The sequence below is a fragment of the Malus sylvestris genome, chromosome 9 (assembly GCF_916048215.2).
Source record: "Malus sylvestris chromosome 9, drMalSylv7.2, whole genome shotgun sequence".
In the NCBI taxonomy this organism is placed as follows: Eukaryota; Viridiplantae; Streptophyta; class Magnoliopsida; order Rosales; family Rosaceae; genus Malus; species Malus sylvestris.
In genome coordinates this window covers 644169-661369 of record NC_062268.1, presented here as the reverse complement: position 1 = coordinate 661369, position 17201 = coordinate 644169, and the positions used below count along the sequence as shown (strand labels likewise).

The window sequence follows — 17201 nt, the reverse complement described above, 5'->3', positions numbered from 1 at the left end:
TTTTTTACGAAATGAGATGCTACAGAGTTAGTACCGTGTTTTAAAATATATTTTATTTTTCATATGACATTGTACGATTGATTTGGGATAAAGTCACACTTCACGTCTCAGTTACATGTAATTATTCTCCATAAAACAATTGTACTATAATTACTAGTTGGTCAGGATGTAATTCAAATTTTTTATCATACCTACTCGCTGAATGAAAAAATGCTAAGCAAACTCTCTCTAAAATAAGAATCATGATAGACTCTCTGTCACCGATTTCCACTCGTTAACTTAGTCAAAGATCCAAAATACTTAATCTTAGTTGATACAATACGCTAGCAAACAGAAACATGCCGACTTTGTTGCTAAATACTTAAGAATGACTAGCAATAATCGACTATAATTTAACCCATGCACTAACAATCTTCCTTTTCCTTTTCTTTTTTCTTTTTTTTTTGGAAACCTAACAATCTTCCTTAGAATTATAGCTCGACGATTAGTTTTTATATTAAAGGTCGGCTGCAAATCCCACTCTCCACATTTACAATGTTTTAATTTATTATTATTATTATTATTGGGTTTGTTTTGTAAAGATTCCATCATTGAAAATTACAGTTTGAATTTTGATAAAATTATTGTTGAATCTGATTTTTCTCCTGGTGTTAATGTGATCCATTTCATATACAAAGTGATTAAAGTTGCATCTTACGGATAATTAACACTAAATTATGTGGGGAAGAGAATTCGGACACGAACCTCAAGTGTACGGACGAATATTGTTTTTAATAACTAAGCTACAAGACACTTGCGATTATCTAGCTTATTTGAGTCATGAGAAAGAGATATGCCTATACATCTTGAATGAATCTCCTCCAAAATATTCCGAGTTTGTTAGAAAGGGATAGGCATTGCCTTGTTATAGGCTCTATTCATACTTATTTTATGATGAATTGCATGCATGTGGAAATAGCGACGAAGCCATAATTCTAGCATACGACAATCACATGACTTATACACTAATTAATTTGTACTAGGAAAGGGAAGGAAACAAAGGAGAAATAGGTTGAGTTGGCATGGCCTAGGTAGAAGATGATCAATCAATCTTATCTACTAACAATTTAAAATTAGAAAATGATCAATCAATCTTACATACTAACAATTAAAATATGAAAATGGTTAATCAATCTTATCATACTAACAATTTAAAATTCATAGAAGAAAAAGAAAGACTACATAAGTAATAAGTTCATTTCAACTTGCATATATATTACACCTTTTGCTTGTTAAGTTGAATTACATAAGCAACCAATAAGTGTTGGGACTACTAATTAACAAATTGGGGGTTATGGAGAAAGATGGGGCATTGAGGCCGAAAGGATACCGGTATCATATAAATTACACTCTTAACTCATAATTTTTTTTTCATGCAATTAAGATGCTATGGAGACAGTATATTAAGCATGTCTTGCATTTCAAAATATTTTTAATTTTTTTACATGACTTCTCGTGATTAATTTAGGATAACGCCACACTTCACGTCTAAGTTACATGTAATAATTCACCATGCTATGGCTACTCCTACTCATTGAATAATCCAAAGATCCTTAGCATCAAACTATCAGTTCCATGCAGGGAAGAATGTGGGGCTTGGCAAGGACCACACCATATTCTCTTTAGTTGACCGCATGGTTAATTAAGTTTGAGAAGTTTGGACCCGACAAGAAGAAGGTATGATCCGGAGTTCCACAACTCGTCATGGTTGGTGGTTTGATAGGCTGTGTGTTGTAGGCTAACACGAATTGTTAGTGTTTACCCTCAAGAAGTGCAGCCAGAGAACCCTAACAGGGGTTAAAATGAGGGGAGAACTTCGGGCTACAGCGTAAACGTAAGAAAGCCAAAAAGGAAGGCTACATCCTTCAAAACAAACCCGAGCTACTACTTGCGTCTGCCGATGCTGCAGATGCCAATCCAGTTTGTTGATTCTTTGCTGATCTTTAGAGAATGAGGTTGTCCTCGATGCTAATTTACTCAACATTGTGAGCAACCTTTGCAGATGATTCGCCTTTGCTTTTTGTTTAGCAGGCATGAGTAAAAGAACTAACAAGCGTTATCTGCATCATATAAGTACTTTCAAAAGAAACATGTGTCAAAGAAGCGCTTTGACAACTCTTTTACGAATGCTTGGATTTCAGTATACTTCAAATAAACGCACTTATGAAAATATGAAAAAAAATAATTTCAACCAATTGTATTATTACACTTAGTGTAATAGGTCGTGTTCACGGTACATAATTGAGGATCCAGTACAAAATGCAAGTTGATAGCTTGTGAGTGCTATCACAAGAGAAATTTGGGTCAAATTGCTTGACTAGCTGACTAGATTAGCCACCTAGTAAATAATGTCACGTCATTAGTTACTGCCACAAAAAATTCCACTAACAAATATATTATCATTTATGACATGTTTGTCGATAGAGTGTCAGTATACTTGTCGATTTTAAATGATCGAATTAACTAGTTGATCAGGTGACCATGGCGCCACATAATTTGGCTCCATCTAAAACATTCTCAACCTCTGCTTACATTTCAATTTGATGGGTGCAAATAATCCACAAAAGCATTAGGGTTCCTATCATTTCTTTGATTTTAAGTCATTAATCACTTTTGGAAATAATTAAAATTAGGGTAAATAAGAGTTGGTAGAGAGATAATGTCATTTACAAAAAACTCCACATAGTATTGCATAAGACTTATTTAACACATTTGCTAAGAAAATACACTTGTTTAATATGGATGAATTTGATTTCTACACGACTTTTAAAATTTGAAAATAAGAACTTAATTAATATGAAAGTCACCTTCCTATTGTCATTTTCATTTCAAGCTAGCAAGTAATGACTAAGGGAGCAAGTAGCGATTAAGAGGAGTTGTTGCCTTCCAAAATAACTATTGCCAACGAGACCCAATTCAACCAAATGGTCAAAGACATACACATGACGTTAAATAAATAAATAAATAAATAAATAAATATATATATATATATAGAGGAAACTTTTAAGGGAAGAGATTTCTATTTTTTTTTATTTTATAAAAATGGGGATTAGTTGTGGAGTTCACACCACATCGAACTTTAACGATCCGAATCGTCTATTTTTCAAGTTGTACCTCATAGATTATCCTTACAAAATATTAGCCAAATCGGAAATATTTAAGACATCTAATTGGGTTTAAAGAAATGAACGAATACTTTGTTATATAAGAAACAATGAAATTTGATTTTGATAATTAACTAGGCAAATAACTTCAGATTGAATTAAATTTTTGCAAGGAAGATCTATGAATCAAGACTAACAAAATAGACGTTTGGATCATTGAAATTCGATGGGGAGTGGGCCCCACACCTAATCCCTTTTTTTTCTTCAAAAAATGGGGATCCCATTGCATAAAGGGCATGTGTGTGTGTGTGTGTATTTATATTTATGACTTACATGGTTCAACAAAAAGGGAGAAAGCCTTTAGTACTGAAAGTCGCATGGTCACGTTATGTTACTAATTCACGTATTATGATCCACAAAAGACAACATGATTTCAATTTTATGGATATGCAACTTAAATAGTTAAACAACGTTTTATCCATACACATGAGAGCACGTGTCCAAATTCGTGTAACCATGCAAGAGTCATAGTAATTGAAATATTCACAACCAAAAAGTTTGACATCCAATGTTACTTGGATGCATAGATGGCTCTACAAGACAATGACCAATAACCAAACACTAGAAACATTAATCAAAGTGGTGGAATTTGGAGGCTTTAGAATTTTCTGACAAAATAGGTTTGAAGGGCTGTCATTGTCTCTCTCAACTCCCCTCCATCTTTTGTAACTATAAAATAAGAATCCTAAATCAATGGAGATTACACGCAGAGAGAGAGAGAGAGAGAGAGAGAGAGAGAGAGAGAGAGAGAGAGAGAGAGAGAAGAAAATGAAGTTATGGAGGAGAGGCTTGCTTTTGGTGTTGGTTATGATGTTTTCGCAGGGGAAGGAATCAGAGGGACAGTTAGTAGAAAACTTCTACAGCGCTAGATGTCCAAATGTTGAATCCATAGTGAACCAGGCAGTCTCTCGGAAAAGAGATCAAACGATTATCACACTCGCAGCGACTCTGCGATTATTTCTCCATGACTGCTTTGTTGAGGTAATGTTGCAAACTTGCATCCCAAGCATTGTGTTTAAAATGTTCCAGACAGTGATTTAAGTTCCCAACATCGTTTGATCAATTTAGGGATGCGATGCGTCGATCATTATTGCTTCGCCAAACGGGGACGCAGAGAAGAATTTTGCCGATAATCTTTCATTAGCAGGAGACGGGTTTGACACCGTGATCAAGGCAAAGCAAGCAGTGGAAGCACAATGCCCTGGCGTCGTGTCTTGCGCTGACATTCTGGCTGTCGCCGCCCGTGACTGTGTAGTCCTTGTAAGTCTTGTCATTAGACTCAATGACTAATGTTCCACAACACAGTGTACTACTTATCTCTTGTTCTGCATTCAAATTCTCTGCAGGCAGGAGGCCCTTCATTCCCCGTGGAATTGGGACGCCGCGATGGACTCATCTCGAAAGCTTCTCGTGTGGCTGGGAACTTGCCAGAACCGACCTTTAATCTCAACCAACTAACCACCATGTTTGCCAAACACAATCTTTCCCTAACCGATGTCATTGCGTTGTCCGGAGCACATACTCTTGGCTTTTCACACTGCAATCGCTTCTCAGACCGCCTCTACAACTTCTCGCCATCCTCTACTGTCGACCCTTCCCTGAATCCTGACTACGCCAAGCAGTTGATGGCAACCTGCCCCATAGCGGTAGACCCCAACATTGTCATGACCTTGGACCCTGACACTCCCTTCACATTTGACAACGCTTATTACAGAAACTTGGTTGCCGGGAAAGGGTTGTTGAGTTCAGACCAGGTTCTATTCTCTGACTCTGCATCTCGGTCTACTGTCCTCAATTTCGCTAACAACGCAGATAACTTCAACGGAGCGTTTGTCACCGCCATGAGGAAGCTCGGAAGGGTCGGCGTCAAGACTGGTAATCAAGGGGAGATCAGGAGAGACTGCACCACCTTCAATTCATGAGATAGCAGGATTCCATGTTGTACGTAGAGCTGTCAATAGATCAGATTTTGGTTCAATCCAATACGAACCCAATAATCCGATTAATAACAAGCTACATCGGTTCAATCTAAATCTAATTGTTAATGTTTATGGATTGAGAAGTTGAATTTGATAATCCGAAAACGATAGCAACCCAATAATACAATTAATAATAAATTAGATATGAGACGATACAAATTTGATTCTGTTACGTGTCTAATTGTACGCTCCAGAACGAAAAATAAAATGTTACGCTTACGCATGTAAAAAGGGTCTACCCTGAAAGGGCCGCCACGGGTTCTACCTTATTTCTGTGGGATGTTCCGAATTCAGATTCAGGCTTTATTGGACCCGTTTTGACAAGGTTTGGTTCTTGCAAAACTGCAATTTACGCTCTGAACCGGCTCAAGACTCGGTCCAAACCCAAAACCTAGCCCTTATTAAGGCCAGCCAACTCCGATCCTTTTATGTTATCTGTTGTAAGGAACCTTTAGTTCAAGTGGTTAAATAGAATTTACCCATGCATGCATTTGTAATCCTAGCTTCGATTCACCCTCCACGGTCCACACTATCTTAAAAAAACAAAAACAAAAAAAAAGAAAAAGAAAGAAGAGTATCACTTTTGAAATGATTAAAAATTAAAATTAGGGTAAATAATTAAGAGTTGTTAGAAAAATTATGGTCTTTTACAGAGCATGCTTATACACTATGCCAGACAGGGCACGACAGTAACATGCTATTGCTAATATTTAAATTAACACATTTACTAAAAAAAAAAAAAATACTTTTTTAAAACGGCAGAGTGTCCATTCCACACGACATTTAAATTTTCAAAACATGAATTATAAATGATTTATGTACTAAAAATGAATATCACCTAATTCAATCAAATCATCAAATAAATGTATAAACATATGACTTCAAGTGTGAAACACAAAGTTCGAACTTCTTAGCGTGAAAGTCATATTAAGAGTGTGCTGAATTAACATGTTATGATATAACAATAATAATAATTAAGTCTTATCTTATTAAGTGGAGTCAGCTGGATGAATCGTAGGACGCGCTTGGTTTTGTTACATATTTTTTTTCTTTCTTAAAGTTTCTGTCCAAGTCTTCCTCTACTCATTTTGTCTTGAGCATTCGTTCCATAGTCACATCTTCTAATGGACCATCAGTAGGTTATTTGCATCTTCAAATAATTATGTTATCAAGTCTTCTTTGATCTTCCTCTACCCATTTTTCCAAGATGCGTCGTGATAGGGATAGATAAATGTCATTGTCTTTCCTTGTCATCTCCCTTAAATCTTCTGTCACTATAAAATGATTCACAAGTGAATGGAGATTAGGCAGAGAGAGACAGAGACAGAAAAATAAGAACTAGAGAGAGAAAATGGAGGTATCGAGAGGGTTGCTTTTAGGCCTGACATTTTGGACCCAATTCGTTAACTTGACTCGACCCAACCCGTTAATATTTGTATTTGAGTGGATGCTTAACGGGTCGAGTCGCTAACGGATGAATCCGTTAAATAACGGGTCATTTTGGATCAACCCGTTAGCACCCGTTAGTTGAGAATATTTTAGTAATTTTAGTAACGTCTTAATAACAAAAAATAAACTTTATGCAAAAAAAATAATAATAATAATTGTTAACATGTGATCCGTTAGCTTAACGGGTCGGGTTCGGATGATCCGTTAGCTTAACGGATTGGGTTCGGATGATCCGTTAACTTAACGGGTCGGGTTCAATCCGACCCAAACCCAATAAACCTACCCGTTTACAGGTCTAGTTGCTTTTGGTCCTTGTTTTGATGATTCTGCAGGGGAGGGAATCAGAGGGACAACTAGCAGAGAACTTCTACAGCTCTAGTTGTCCAAATGTTGAATCCATCGTGAAGCAGGCAGTCGATATAAAGAGACGCCAAGCGCCTCCCACAATCGCGGGCACTCTGCGATTATTTTTCCATGACTGCAGTGGAAGCACAATGCCTTGGTATCGTCTCTTGTGCTGACATCTTGGCTATGGCTGCCCGGGATTGTGTATTCTTTGTAAGTGTTGTCTTGAGACTCCTGAGTTGTCACATCCACTGGACAATGTACTACTTCTCTGATGTTCCACATTCAAATTTTCTGCAGGCAGGAGGCCCTTCGTTCCCAGTAGAATTGGGACGCCATGAGGGACTCATCTCGAAAGCATCACGGGTTGCTGGGAACTTGCCAGAACCGTTCTTTGATCTGTTGCAACTCAATACCATGTTTGCCAAACATAATCTTTCCCTAACTGATGTCATTGCGTTGTCCGGAGCTCATACTCTAGGCGTTTCACACTGCAATCGCTTCTCAGACCGCCTCTACAACTTCTCATCGTCCTCTCCTGTCGACCCTTCTCTGAATCCCGACTATGCCAAGCGGTTGATGGTAACCTGCTCCAAAGAGGCAGACCCCGGCGCAATCAGCAACTTGGACCCTGACACCCCATTCACATTTGACAATGTTTATTACAAAAACTTGGTTGGCGGGAAAGGGTTGTTGAGCTCAGATCAGGTTCTTTTATCCGACTCTGCATCACAGCCCACTGTCCTTGATTTTGCTAAGAACCCAGGTAACTTCGATGGAGCCTTCGTCGCTGCCATGAGGAAGCTTGGAAGAGTCGGTGTTAAGACTGGTATTCAAGGGGAGGTCAGGAGAGACTGCACCACCTTCAATTCATGATCATCGAAAGCCAAGAAATATTCATCATGGTATAACCTACTGGTTCTAATTAGTAGGATTAATAAGCACCCGATAATCTCTGGAGAAGAATTTATTTCTCAGGAATTTAAGTTTTTCATTGTTAATTGTAATTGTTCCTTATTTCGACGAAAATCTGCTATCTTTTTCAATCTCTGGAAATACATATGATCCTTGCAAAACAAGTAAGTATTTGAAGCTAACGAAATAAGAAAGAGCTAGGTAGTTCCTGGGATTGATAGGAATGATATGGCTGAATATTTTGTCTATTTAGAACAGAGGGTAAGGAGCCCATATATACAAATACAAAATGAAAAAGACAAAAAAACTGATTCTAATCCTATAAAGTGTGATCCATAATTCATGGAATAGCCTTTCCTAGGTTAGACAAGAGATCCACAATTCATGGAATAGCCTTTCCTAGATTAGACAAATACAATATTATACATTAATTATAATATATTCTTAATACTCCCCCTCAAGTTGGAGAGTGAAGATTACGAACGCCCAACTTGTCTCGCAGCTTCACAAATTGATCCTTCCCTAAAGCCTTCGTAAAAATATCAGCTAACTGGAGGAATGTAGGCACATACATAGGACGAATTATACCAGCTTGTAATTTTTCTCGAACAATATGGCAATCTATCTCAATATGCTTGGTACGTTCGTGAAAAACAGGATTTGCTGCGATGTACAAAGCTGCCTGATTATCACAAAATAATGAAGCGGGAGTTTTCTGGAGAACTCGTAAATCTTGTAATATGTATCGCAACCAAGTTATTTCTAGGCAAGTATTTGCCATAGCACGGTATTCTGCCTCAGCTGATGACCTGGACACATTATCTTGCTTCTTAGACTTCCAAGAAATAAGTGAATTGCCAAGAAAAATACAATATCCCGTAACTGATCTTCTCGTGGCACGACATCTTCCCCAATCAGAATCACAAAAAGCTTTCAAGTCTAGATTATTGTTGGCTGAAAATAGTAGACCTTGACCTGGAGTGCCTTTGATATATCTAAGGATTCGCATAGCTGCATCCCAATGCGGTTTTCGTGGCTCGTGCATAAATTGGCTCAAAGTACGAACGGGATAAACGATGTCCGGTCTAGTAACAGTGAGATATATCAATCTCCCAACTAACCTTCTGTATTTAGTTGGATCATTTAACAATGCTCCATCTGTGGGTGTAAGTGCTAAGTTTTGTTCCATTGGAAAAGGATCTGGTCGTACACCAAGTAACCCTGAGTCTTGAAGAATGTCGAGTGCATATTTTCGCTGTGACATAAAAATTCCCTTTTCTGAGCGTGCGAACTCAATACCCAGAAAATACTTTAGATCGCCAAGGTCTTTGATGCGGAAGCGTTTGAGAAGAAAGGCTTTGAGTTGTTCCATCTCTTGGATATTATTTCCTGTGATAAGTATGTCATCAACATAAATAAGAACAACAGTGATTGAAGTACCTCGAACCTTGGTGAACAAGGAATAATCCGCTTTTGATTGATGATATCCGGCGTTTTGAATAGCGTCTGAGAAGGTGGTGAACCAAGTTCGAGATGCCTGTTTGAGTCCGTAAAGGGACTTTTTGAGCCGACATACAAGATTCTCCCCCTGTCGGCGAAGACCTGGAGGGGGTTCCATGTAGACCTCTTCATGAAGAGTGCCATGAAGAAAGGCATTTTGAACATCTAACTGGTGAATGAACCAAGTACGGGCAGCAGCAACGGTAATGAGACAACGCAGAGTAGTAAGTTTGGCAGTGGGTGAGAAAGTTTCCTGGTAATCAACTCCCTCAACCTGTGTGTATCCTTTTGCAACAACACGAGCCTTGTAACGATCAAGAGAACCGTCAGACTTGTACTTCCTTTTGAAAACCCATTTGGAGCCGATAGGCTTATGACCAGCAGGAAGGGGAACCAAGTCCCAAGTTTGATTACGTTGTAACGCATCTAATTCGGTATGCATAGCTTGTTGCCAGTGTGGATCAAGGATAGCTTCAGCATATGTGGTGGGCTCAGATGGACCTGTAATGTTAGCTAAAAAAGAGCAATGGGCAGAAGAGAAACGAGAGTTGGAAAGAAAATGAGAAATGGGATAACGGGTACCTGGTGCAGGACGTAGTGCCAGAGAAGAATGATTGACTTGGTGAGACATGTGGTAGTCTTTAGTCCATGTCGGTGGCTGTTTAGGACGAGTGGAATGTCGGAGAGAAGGGAGAAGAGGTGGGGAAGAGATGGGAATATCAAGGTCGGGAGGGGAGGCATGAGAGGGGGCAGAAGAAGGGGGTACGTGTAGTAATGGAGGAGAGGTGGTCACGGGTTGGGGAGGGATGTCGGTGGAGGAGGGACCATGTGAGATATGGGGAGTGGGAGTGTCGGCAAGGGATGAGTCATCGCCAGGTGTGGTTAAGGGAGGAGGTTGATCAAAGGTGGTAGGTGCATGAAGCGGTGGAGGGAAATGGGAAAGGGGAGAAAAAGAGGTGGGGTCCTGAGGGATAGGATTAAGGGCAGTGGTATGAGAATCAGGAGGGGAAAGATTAGAAAATGGGAATGAAGTCTCATGAAATATTACATCACGGCTGATCAAAAATTTTTTTAGTGTCCAAGTTGTAAAGTTTATACCCTTTGTGACCTGTGGGATAGCCAACGAAAACACACCGGTGTGCTCTAGGTTCAAATTTGTGGGTAGGGTGTACAACGGTAGCATAACTGAGACAACCAAACACGCGTAGATGCTCAAGGGATGGTGGACGTTTGTATAATAGTTCAAAGGGTGATTTGTGGGAAAGTAACGGAGAAGGTAAACGATTGATGAGGTAGACGGCAGTGAGTACGCAATCACTCCAAAATATGAGGGGGATGTTGGATTGAATGCGTAAAGCACGGGCCACTGTAAGAATATGGCGATGTTTGCGTTCAACAACCCCATTTTGTTGGGGTGTGTAAACGCAAGTGCGTTGAAGTTCGATCCCATTAGATTGAAAATAATCCTTCATAGATAAGAATTCAGACCCATTGTCTACTCTGATGGTTTTAACTGTGGCATGGAATTGAGTGTGAGCAAAGGTGAGAAAGGACTTTAAAAGATGTTGGGTCTCAGATTTGTGAGACATGAAAAACACCCAAGTGCATCGACTAAAATCGTCCACAATTGTAAGAAAGAAACGAGCCCCAGAGTGAGTGGGAATTTTGTAAGGACCCCATATGTCACAATGTAATAAAACAAATGGTGCATGAGTCGATATTGAACTTAAAGAAAACGGAAGTCGTGTTTGTTTGGCCAAAGGACAGACACTACAAGTATTGTCAATGGAAATAGCATGAGAAAGTAATAAAGACGAAGCTAATTTGAGACGAGAAGGGGATGGATGCCCAAGTCGTTGGTGCCATAAATAGGAAGGATGGGAAACTTGATGAGAGGCAGGTGTTCGGTGTATAGGTGACATGTAGTAAAGACCATCACGCATCTTACCCGAACCAATCATCTTCCCTGAAGCCAAGTCCTGCAAAACACAAAAGGTGGGAAACAAAATGGCACAACAATTGAGAGAGTTAGTGACTTTGCTAGCGGACATGAGATTGAGATTAAAAGACGGAACACACAAGACATCGGCTAAAGTGATATCAGAATTAAATGGTACTGTGCCAGTACAAGTGATTGGGATTGAAGAACCAGTGGGCAAATTAACAACGGGTATAGATGAAGGTTTGGTGGTAGTAAATAAGGTGGAATCAGAAACGATATGGTCTGTAGCTCCACTATCCAAGATCCATGGCTTACTAAACACAGAATTAATGGAAGTAACAGAAAGAGAATTCGGACCTGCGGCATTTGCATAAGCGTTCCCATTACCAGAAGAAAGCAAGGAGAGAGCATGAGTCAACTGTTGAATTTGATCCGCAGAGAGTGCACTCAACGGATTGGTACTGGTGGATGCAGAAGGATATGTTGGTTGCGGCATGAATGGCCCTTGAAGACTTGACGTGGTTTCCGTTGCATGGGCGGCATGCAAAGGACGTGAAGAAGAATTGCCTCTTTGCTTGCGACCTTTTGTATTGCCATTTCCTCCAGTGGGATGAGGCACCCACGTGCCATTCTTGATTTTGCACCTGTCCTCTGTATGTCCTCTTTTGTCACAAAAATTGCAATGGTATTTTAGAGTGCGGCAATTATCGATGGTGTGTCCCTCTCGGTTGCAATGATCACAGCGTTGATCAGAACGGGTTTGTGCTGCGGCAGCAAGGGAAAAATTATCTGATGGCAATGGTTGGCGTTGTTCCGACGTCAACTGGCGTTGTTGCTCGTGATTGCTGACAAAGGAATAAGCTTGATGAATATTAGGCAATGGCGTCATCATGAGAATGCTGGTGCGAACGGTGTCATGAACATCGTTAAGGCCCATAAGAAATTGCATAAGTCGGTATTTTTCTCGTTGCTCATGATGCTTATCCATCAGGTTGCAGATGATGGGGTCTTCATATGCATCGAGTTGAGTCCAGAGATGCTTAAGTTCTGTAAAGTACGTTGAGACGGTGAGGGAGCCTTGTGATAGAGAAGCAATCTGTTTCTGGATTTGGTAAATGGTTGGTGTGTTTTGCTGGGAAAATTGATGCTTGAAATCCTCCCAAATCGTGTATGCAGATTCGGCATGGACAACTCCGGTCGAGAGATGAGACTCTACCGAATTCGAAATCCATGATAGGATCATGCTGTTGCAGCGTGCCCATAGGGCATAATCACCTGGTTTGTCATCTTCGGGAGGGGGTGTAATGGATCCATCAATGAATCCAATTTTATTTTTGGCTCGTAAGGCATGAAGCATAGACTTGCTCCAGGAGGAATAATTGGTGCCATTCAATTTTTCAGAAACAAGTACATGGCCAGGGTGATCTGAAGGATGAACATAGTATGGATGTGATAAATCCATACTAGGGTTGTTGGCGTTGGGTGTTGGATTGTCTGTCATGGTGTTTGTAATTTTGTTAGGGTTTGATGAAGTGGATCGAAGAGCCTGTGGTGATACCAAAATAAGAAAGAGCTAGGTAGTTCCTGGGATTGATAGGAATGATATGGCTGAATATTTTGTCTATTTAGAACAGAGGGTAAGGAGCCCATATATACAAATACAAAATGAAAAAGACAAAAAAACTGATTCTAATCCTATAAAGTGTGATCCATAATTCATGGAATAGCCTTTCCTAGGTTAGACAAGAGATCCACAATTCATGGAATAGCCTTTCCTAGATTAGACAAATACAATATTATACATTAATTATAATATATTCTTAATATAACGAAACAAAACACCGGCAACGACGAAATAAGAGACAATCTTACTATCAATTAATGGGAAACTTGTGGACACAACTGATCATGAAACAAAATTTTTCAATGTCAATTGACAGGCAAAATTCAACACAACGTTCTGATACTCGAAAAGACAATCTTACACGACCAAACATAACATAACACTGAATTGGGACACTGATCCTCGAGAGTTCTGAAAAGCCGTGCACTTGCCTCCATCATCCTTGAAATGTGGTTACAGAAACACACGAAGAATCTACACAACCTCAGACAAAGTATAGAAACATCAAACAATTTGGAAGAAAAAAAATGTCGTTCGAAAAGGGCAAATCAGAAAAAAATACAGGATGTATTGAACGGAAGCCTCAGCTCATGAAATCCCAGCTGGACGTGATTTTCCATACAGGTGGGCGTATACAATCTTAGTCCGATGTACCAGAATCATGCTTAAAACAAAGGCAACAATGCATAATCCGGACATGATTAACGAAGTTAAGAAGAAGCATATAGAACCGTCACACTTTGGTGCGTCCATTCGAAGCATGCCTTGGAAAACTGATGTTCCTGGACTCATATGCGGGTGATGGTGCTGATGAGCTTGCTTCTCAGCTTCAAAGTCGTATATACTGCTAGCAATCAGGCCAGAAAAGAGCAACGAACCAGCAGGGTTTGCAATTGTGAGGAAATTGTATAAAGCCCCGAACTTTTTCAAGCCAAACAATTCAGAAGCAGCAGCTGGCACGATAGCCCAATGAGCCCCATAGCCTAGCCCAACCAAGATGGTGGCAATGTGCATTGCCCCAGGCCATCCGAAAGCAATGAAGATATGCCCAACTGCCATAAGGAGTTGTGCCACAGCCATTGCTACCGGTCTTGGATAAGCAAAGTCCCTATCGAATGCAAAGCGATGTATGAGAATTGAGAAGTCACAAAGCCAAGTTTAAATAATTTCTACAGAAACTCTAGATGAGAATGTAATCAGTTCATACCTCACGATGATCTCAGAGAAGTAACCGCCACCAACCCGACCCAGAAAGTTCCAGATGCTGATCATGGACACAAATATATGCGTATTGTCATACCCGAGAGACTGGCTCATCTGACCGAGGTTATCAATCACCGTTAAACCAGATCCAGAACCCAAGAGAAGTGAGAAAAAAATAAGCCAAAAGTCGGCTTTGATCAAAGCTTGTGTCAATGTGAAGTCCTCCCCTCTATGCGGACCTCTCCTCCTCTTAATCCTAACTGCTCCTTCGGCAGCTGCTTGGAATAGTTTCGACTGCAATTGCGCAATTCGTTTTTGCCTTTCGGATGCTGGAAGTAAGTCCATTTCCTTAGGCTTCTCGTCTTCCACCTCACTAAATATTACCTCATTTGCATCGTGCCCAGATTTCCCACGGTCTTGTGTCTGTGGCTCGGGTAGGAGTACCTCTTCTTCTAGAGATCTTGCCTCGGAGGAAATGCTCAACGAAATGGGAATCACAATGGGAATCAACAGGAGCACAAACAAAACCGATGTAAATATAACCATCACGGTGTGGCTCAAATCAATTAGATCTTCAACTAGCATGACCCCCATCAAATAAGCAGCTAATAGGAGGCACAGGCTATAAATAAACGTGAAGCTCATGGCATCGGTTGGCCGGACTTGTCTGTGACCTCCAACCGGTCTGACTATAAACATTAATGCAATAACCACCATTGCTGGACCAACCGCAACCATGAAAATCAAAGATGCATGATCTGGGGAATGGATCATCACATATATCTGTGTCAGAATTGCGCCGCTCAACCCAGCAAAGCCCTTGAGTATTCCAACCACGGGACCCCGACTTTTTGGGAAGTTTTGCACACAAGAGACCAGAGCAACTGTGTTGAAGAAGGTCTCGCCGTTTGTTCCCACAAATATAAGAATGCACATCTGCAAAATTGAAAAATGTAATTGTTAAAGATTAAACCAAGGCAAGATGATAGAAAGTAACAGGTTTAAGGCAAAAGATTACTCCTTTTTTTATGGAAAAATTAACGTTAAACTCCGTCTTATCAACTCAACGTCTCAAACCATTTATACCAAAAAACACTATCCATTTCCAGAGTTTCAATCAGTATATCCGCAAAGTGAACGAAAAGAAGTGATTTCCGCACTCCCCTCTTCTCCACCCACCCTCCTCCCTCTCTTTTAGCCTTTGGATTGGATTACCAAGGGAAATAAAGAGACATAAATAAGGTGAAGAGTGCCGAACAAGAAAACGGGAGTGCGAAAATCACCAAAAACCATCCACAATGGCAAAGCACACGATCAAGAAATAGAAAAAGTTGCTAAAGTAAAAGAAATACAAGAAAAGCAAAGTAACTTTGGTTAGATATGATACTCACAGCCCACAAGTTCAACGAAGGAGCTCGACCAGTAACAACAAGCCACACCCAACCGTACCCAACAAAATTCATCAGAGCGCCAACGAGCAGCGCCGCCCACAGAGGCAGCACCTCGCACAAACTCCCCGCCAAAAACCCAACGCTGTCCCCGAGATCTTTAGCCACGCCCAACCGCGCAATCTCCCGCTGATTGTAGTCCATGGAGCTCTTGATCACCGGTGATATGCTCCCGAACAAGTAGCCGATTCCCGCACAGGACTGCACCCACATTGCCGCCACGAAAACCAGCCATCGGTTGCTGAAGAAGGACCGCAGCTTCTCCTGCACCCGACCCATCACAGAAAAGTGATATTTTCGACGATTTTCAGTTAAAGAGATGATTTTTTTTGTTGGGTTTTTATTTATTCATAATTTATGAGAAGATTAGGAGGAAGATGAAGAAGAAGATACGTATTCGAGTGAGGAGTGCAGGTTTGGGACACCCAGTGGCAGGTTTTTATATTCTTTTTTTTTTCAATTTTAATTTAAATTCGTCCATGTGACTGAAAATTTGTCCATTTTTCATTGGTCCGTGGATATCCGTACCAGCGAATTTTGAGAAAATTAAGAAGAACGATATACAAAAAAGCCGCCTTTTGTGATGAAGTAAGTTGTCGTTTGAGCATTTATTGCATAAAGAAGTGGTGCGTAACATGCGGTCGGTGGACTAGCTTATATAAAACTGGAAAAGGAAAACGACATGGACCATGTGGTCTGCTCTTTGTTCTTCCACTTGATGAATCATGTCGTTTACTCAATAATTATGTAAGGGATGTGGGTCCTCTCCGTACCAAATTTATGTATTCGGACCATTGAAATTTGATTCAACCGTTAAAGTTATTATAACTTTTAAAGTGAGCCTCTGCTTGTAGCCGTTTAATCAAATTTCAATGAACCAGATACATGAATTCAGTGAATTAGGATACATGGATCCGAAGAGGACCCATGTCCTTATGTAAGGACCCCAGTTAATTTTGATTGATCATGACTGGTAATATACCAATATACCAATCCTGAAATAATTAGAAAATAATTTTTTCGATATCTTCTTATTAAGGAGTTGTCTTTCTCCTTGGCATCAATCCAAAATGAACGAGGAGAGTCGCATCTTCGAATAATGATCACATGACTATGTGTCTCATTACATTCAACCATCATGAACTCCTTTGTTCAAGCTTAGCTTGATGGTTTGCTTTAAAGTTTATGCGGAGTTCCGATGTATATGGGTGTAAGGAATCACTTAGATACAATGTTATAGTGGCTGAAAGGTAGTTCTCTTTTATGACAGTATTTCATATGAGCAAATAACGTTAGAAGTAAGAGAGTGAACAAGATTCTAAAATCTTCATTGATAATATTAATTTTGGGTATGAGAATCATTTTTTTTTTTTTTTTGAATTGGAAGCGATGTATTCATTAATCAAACTCATAAAGAGTTACACATGTCTTGGAATAGAAGCTTTTGAATAAGAAAGAGTTACACATGTCTTGGAATAGAAGCTCCTGAACAAGAATAGGAGGCTCCTCAAACCAAACTAAATTGTTGCTACTGGACAAAGCAAACTTCGCAAGCAGGTGTGCAACACCATTACATAAGCGAGAGACATGAAT

The 17201-nt window shown here is 40.0% G+C and overlaps 2 protein-coding genes and 1 pseudogene across 2 annotated transcripts; 2 read left to right on the top strand and 1 right to left on the bottom strand.

Moving 5' to 3' along the window:
- Positions 1-3881: 3881 nt before the first annotated feature.
- On the top strand, positions 3882-5236 carry LOC126634233 (peroxidase 55-like). Its single transcript, XM_050304736.1, has 3 exons — positions 3882-4184; positions 4272-4463; positions 4550-5236. Exons 1-3 carry the CDS (start codon positions 3897-3899, stop codon positions 5123-5125), a joined length of 1056 nt encoding a protein of 351 aa, XP_050160693.1. The 5' UTR covers positions 3882-3896; the 3' UTR covers positions 5126-5236.
- Positions 5237-6784: 1548 nt separating this feature from the next.
- Positions 6785-7852, top strand: LOC126582495 (peroxidase 55-like; annotated as a pseudogene).
- Positions 7853-13189: 5337 nt separating this feature from the next.
- On the bottom strand, positions 13190-16025 carry LOC126583950 (protein NUCLEAR FUSION DEFECTIVE 4-like). Its single transcript, XM_050248507.1, has 3 exons — positions 15552-16025; positions 14165-15096; positions 13190-14065 (listed from the first exon to the last, which is right to left on the bottom strand). The coding sequence occupies exons 1-3, from the start codon at positions 15885-15887 to the stop codon at positions 13546-13548; spliced, it is 1788 nt and encodes a 595-aa protein (XP_050104464.1). The 5' UTR covers positions 15888-16025; the 3' UTR covers positions 13190-13545.
- Positions 16026-17201: the final 1176 nt, after the last annotated feature.

Coding starts and splice junctions, on each gene's coding strand:
- LOC126634233 (XM_050304736.1), top strand. CDS start 3,897: ATGGAGATTACACGCAGAGAGAGAGAGAGAGAGAGAGAGAGAGAGAGA. Junction 4,185..4,271: donor TCCATGACTGCTTTGTTGAG/GTAATGTTGCAA, acceptor TGATCAATTTAG/GGATGCGATGCGTCGATCAT. Junction 4,464..4,549: donor CCCGTGACTGTGTAGTCCTT/GTAAGTCTTGTC, acceptor AATTCTCTGCAG/GCAGGAGGCCCTTCATTCCC.
- LOC126583950 (XM_050248507.1), bottom strand. CDS start 15,887: ATGGGTCGGGTGCAGGAGAAGCTGCGGTCCTTCTTCAGCAACCGATGG. Junction 15,097..15,551: donor CTTCGTTGAACTTGTGGGCT/GTGAGTATCATA, acceptor TCAATTTTGCAG/ATGTGCATTCTTATATTTGT. Junction 14,066..14,164: donor TTCTCTGAGATCATCGTGAG/GTATGAACTGAT, acceptor TGCATTCGATAG/GGACTTTGCTTATCCAAGAC.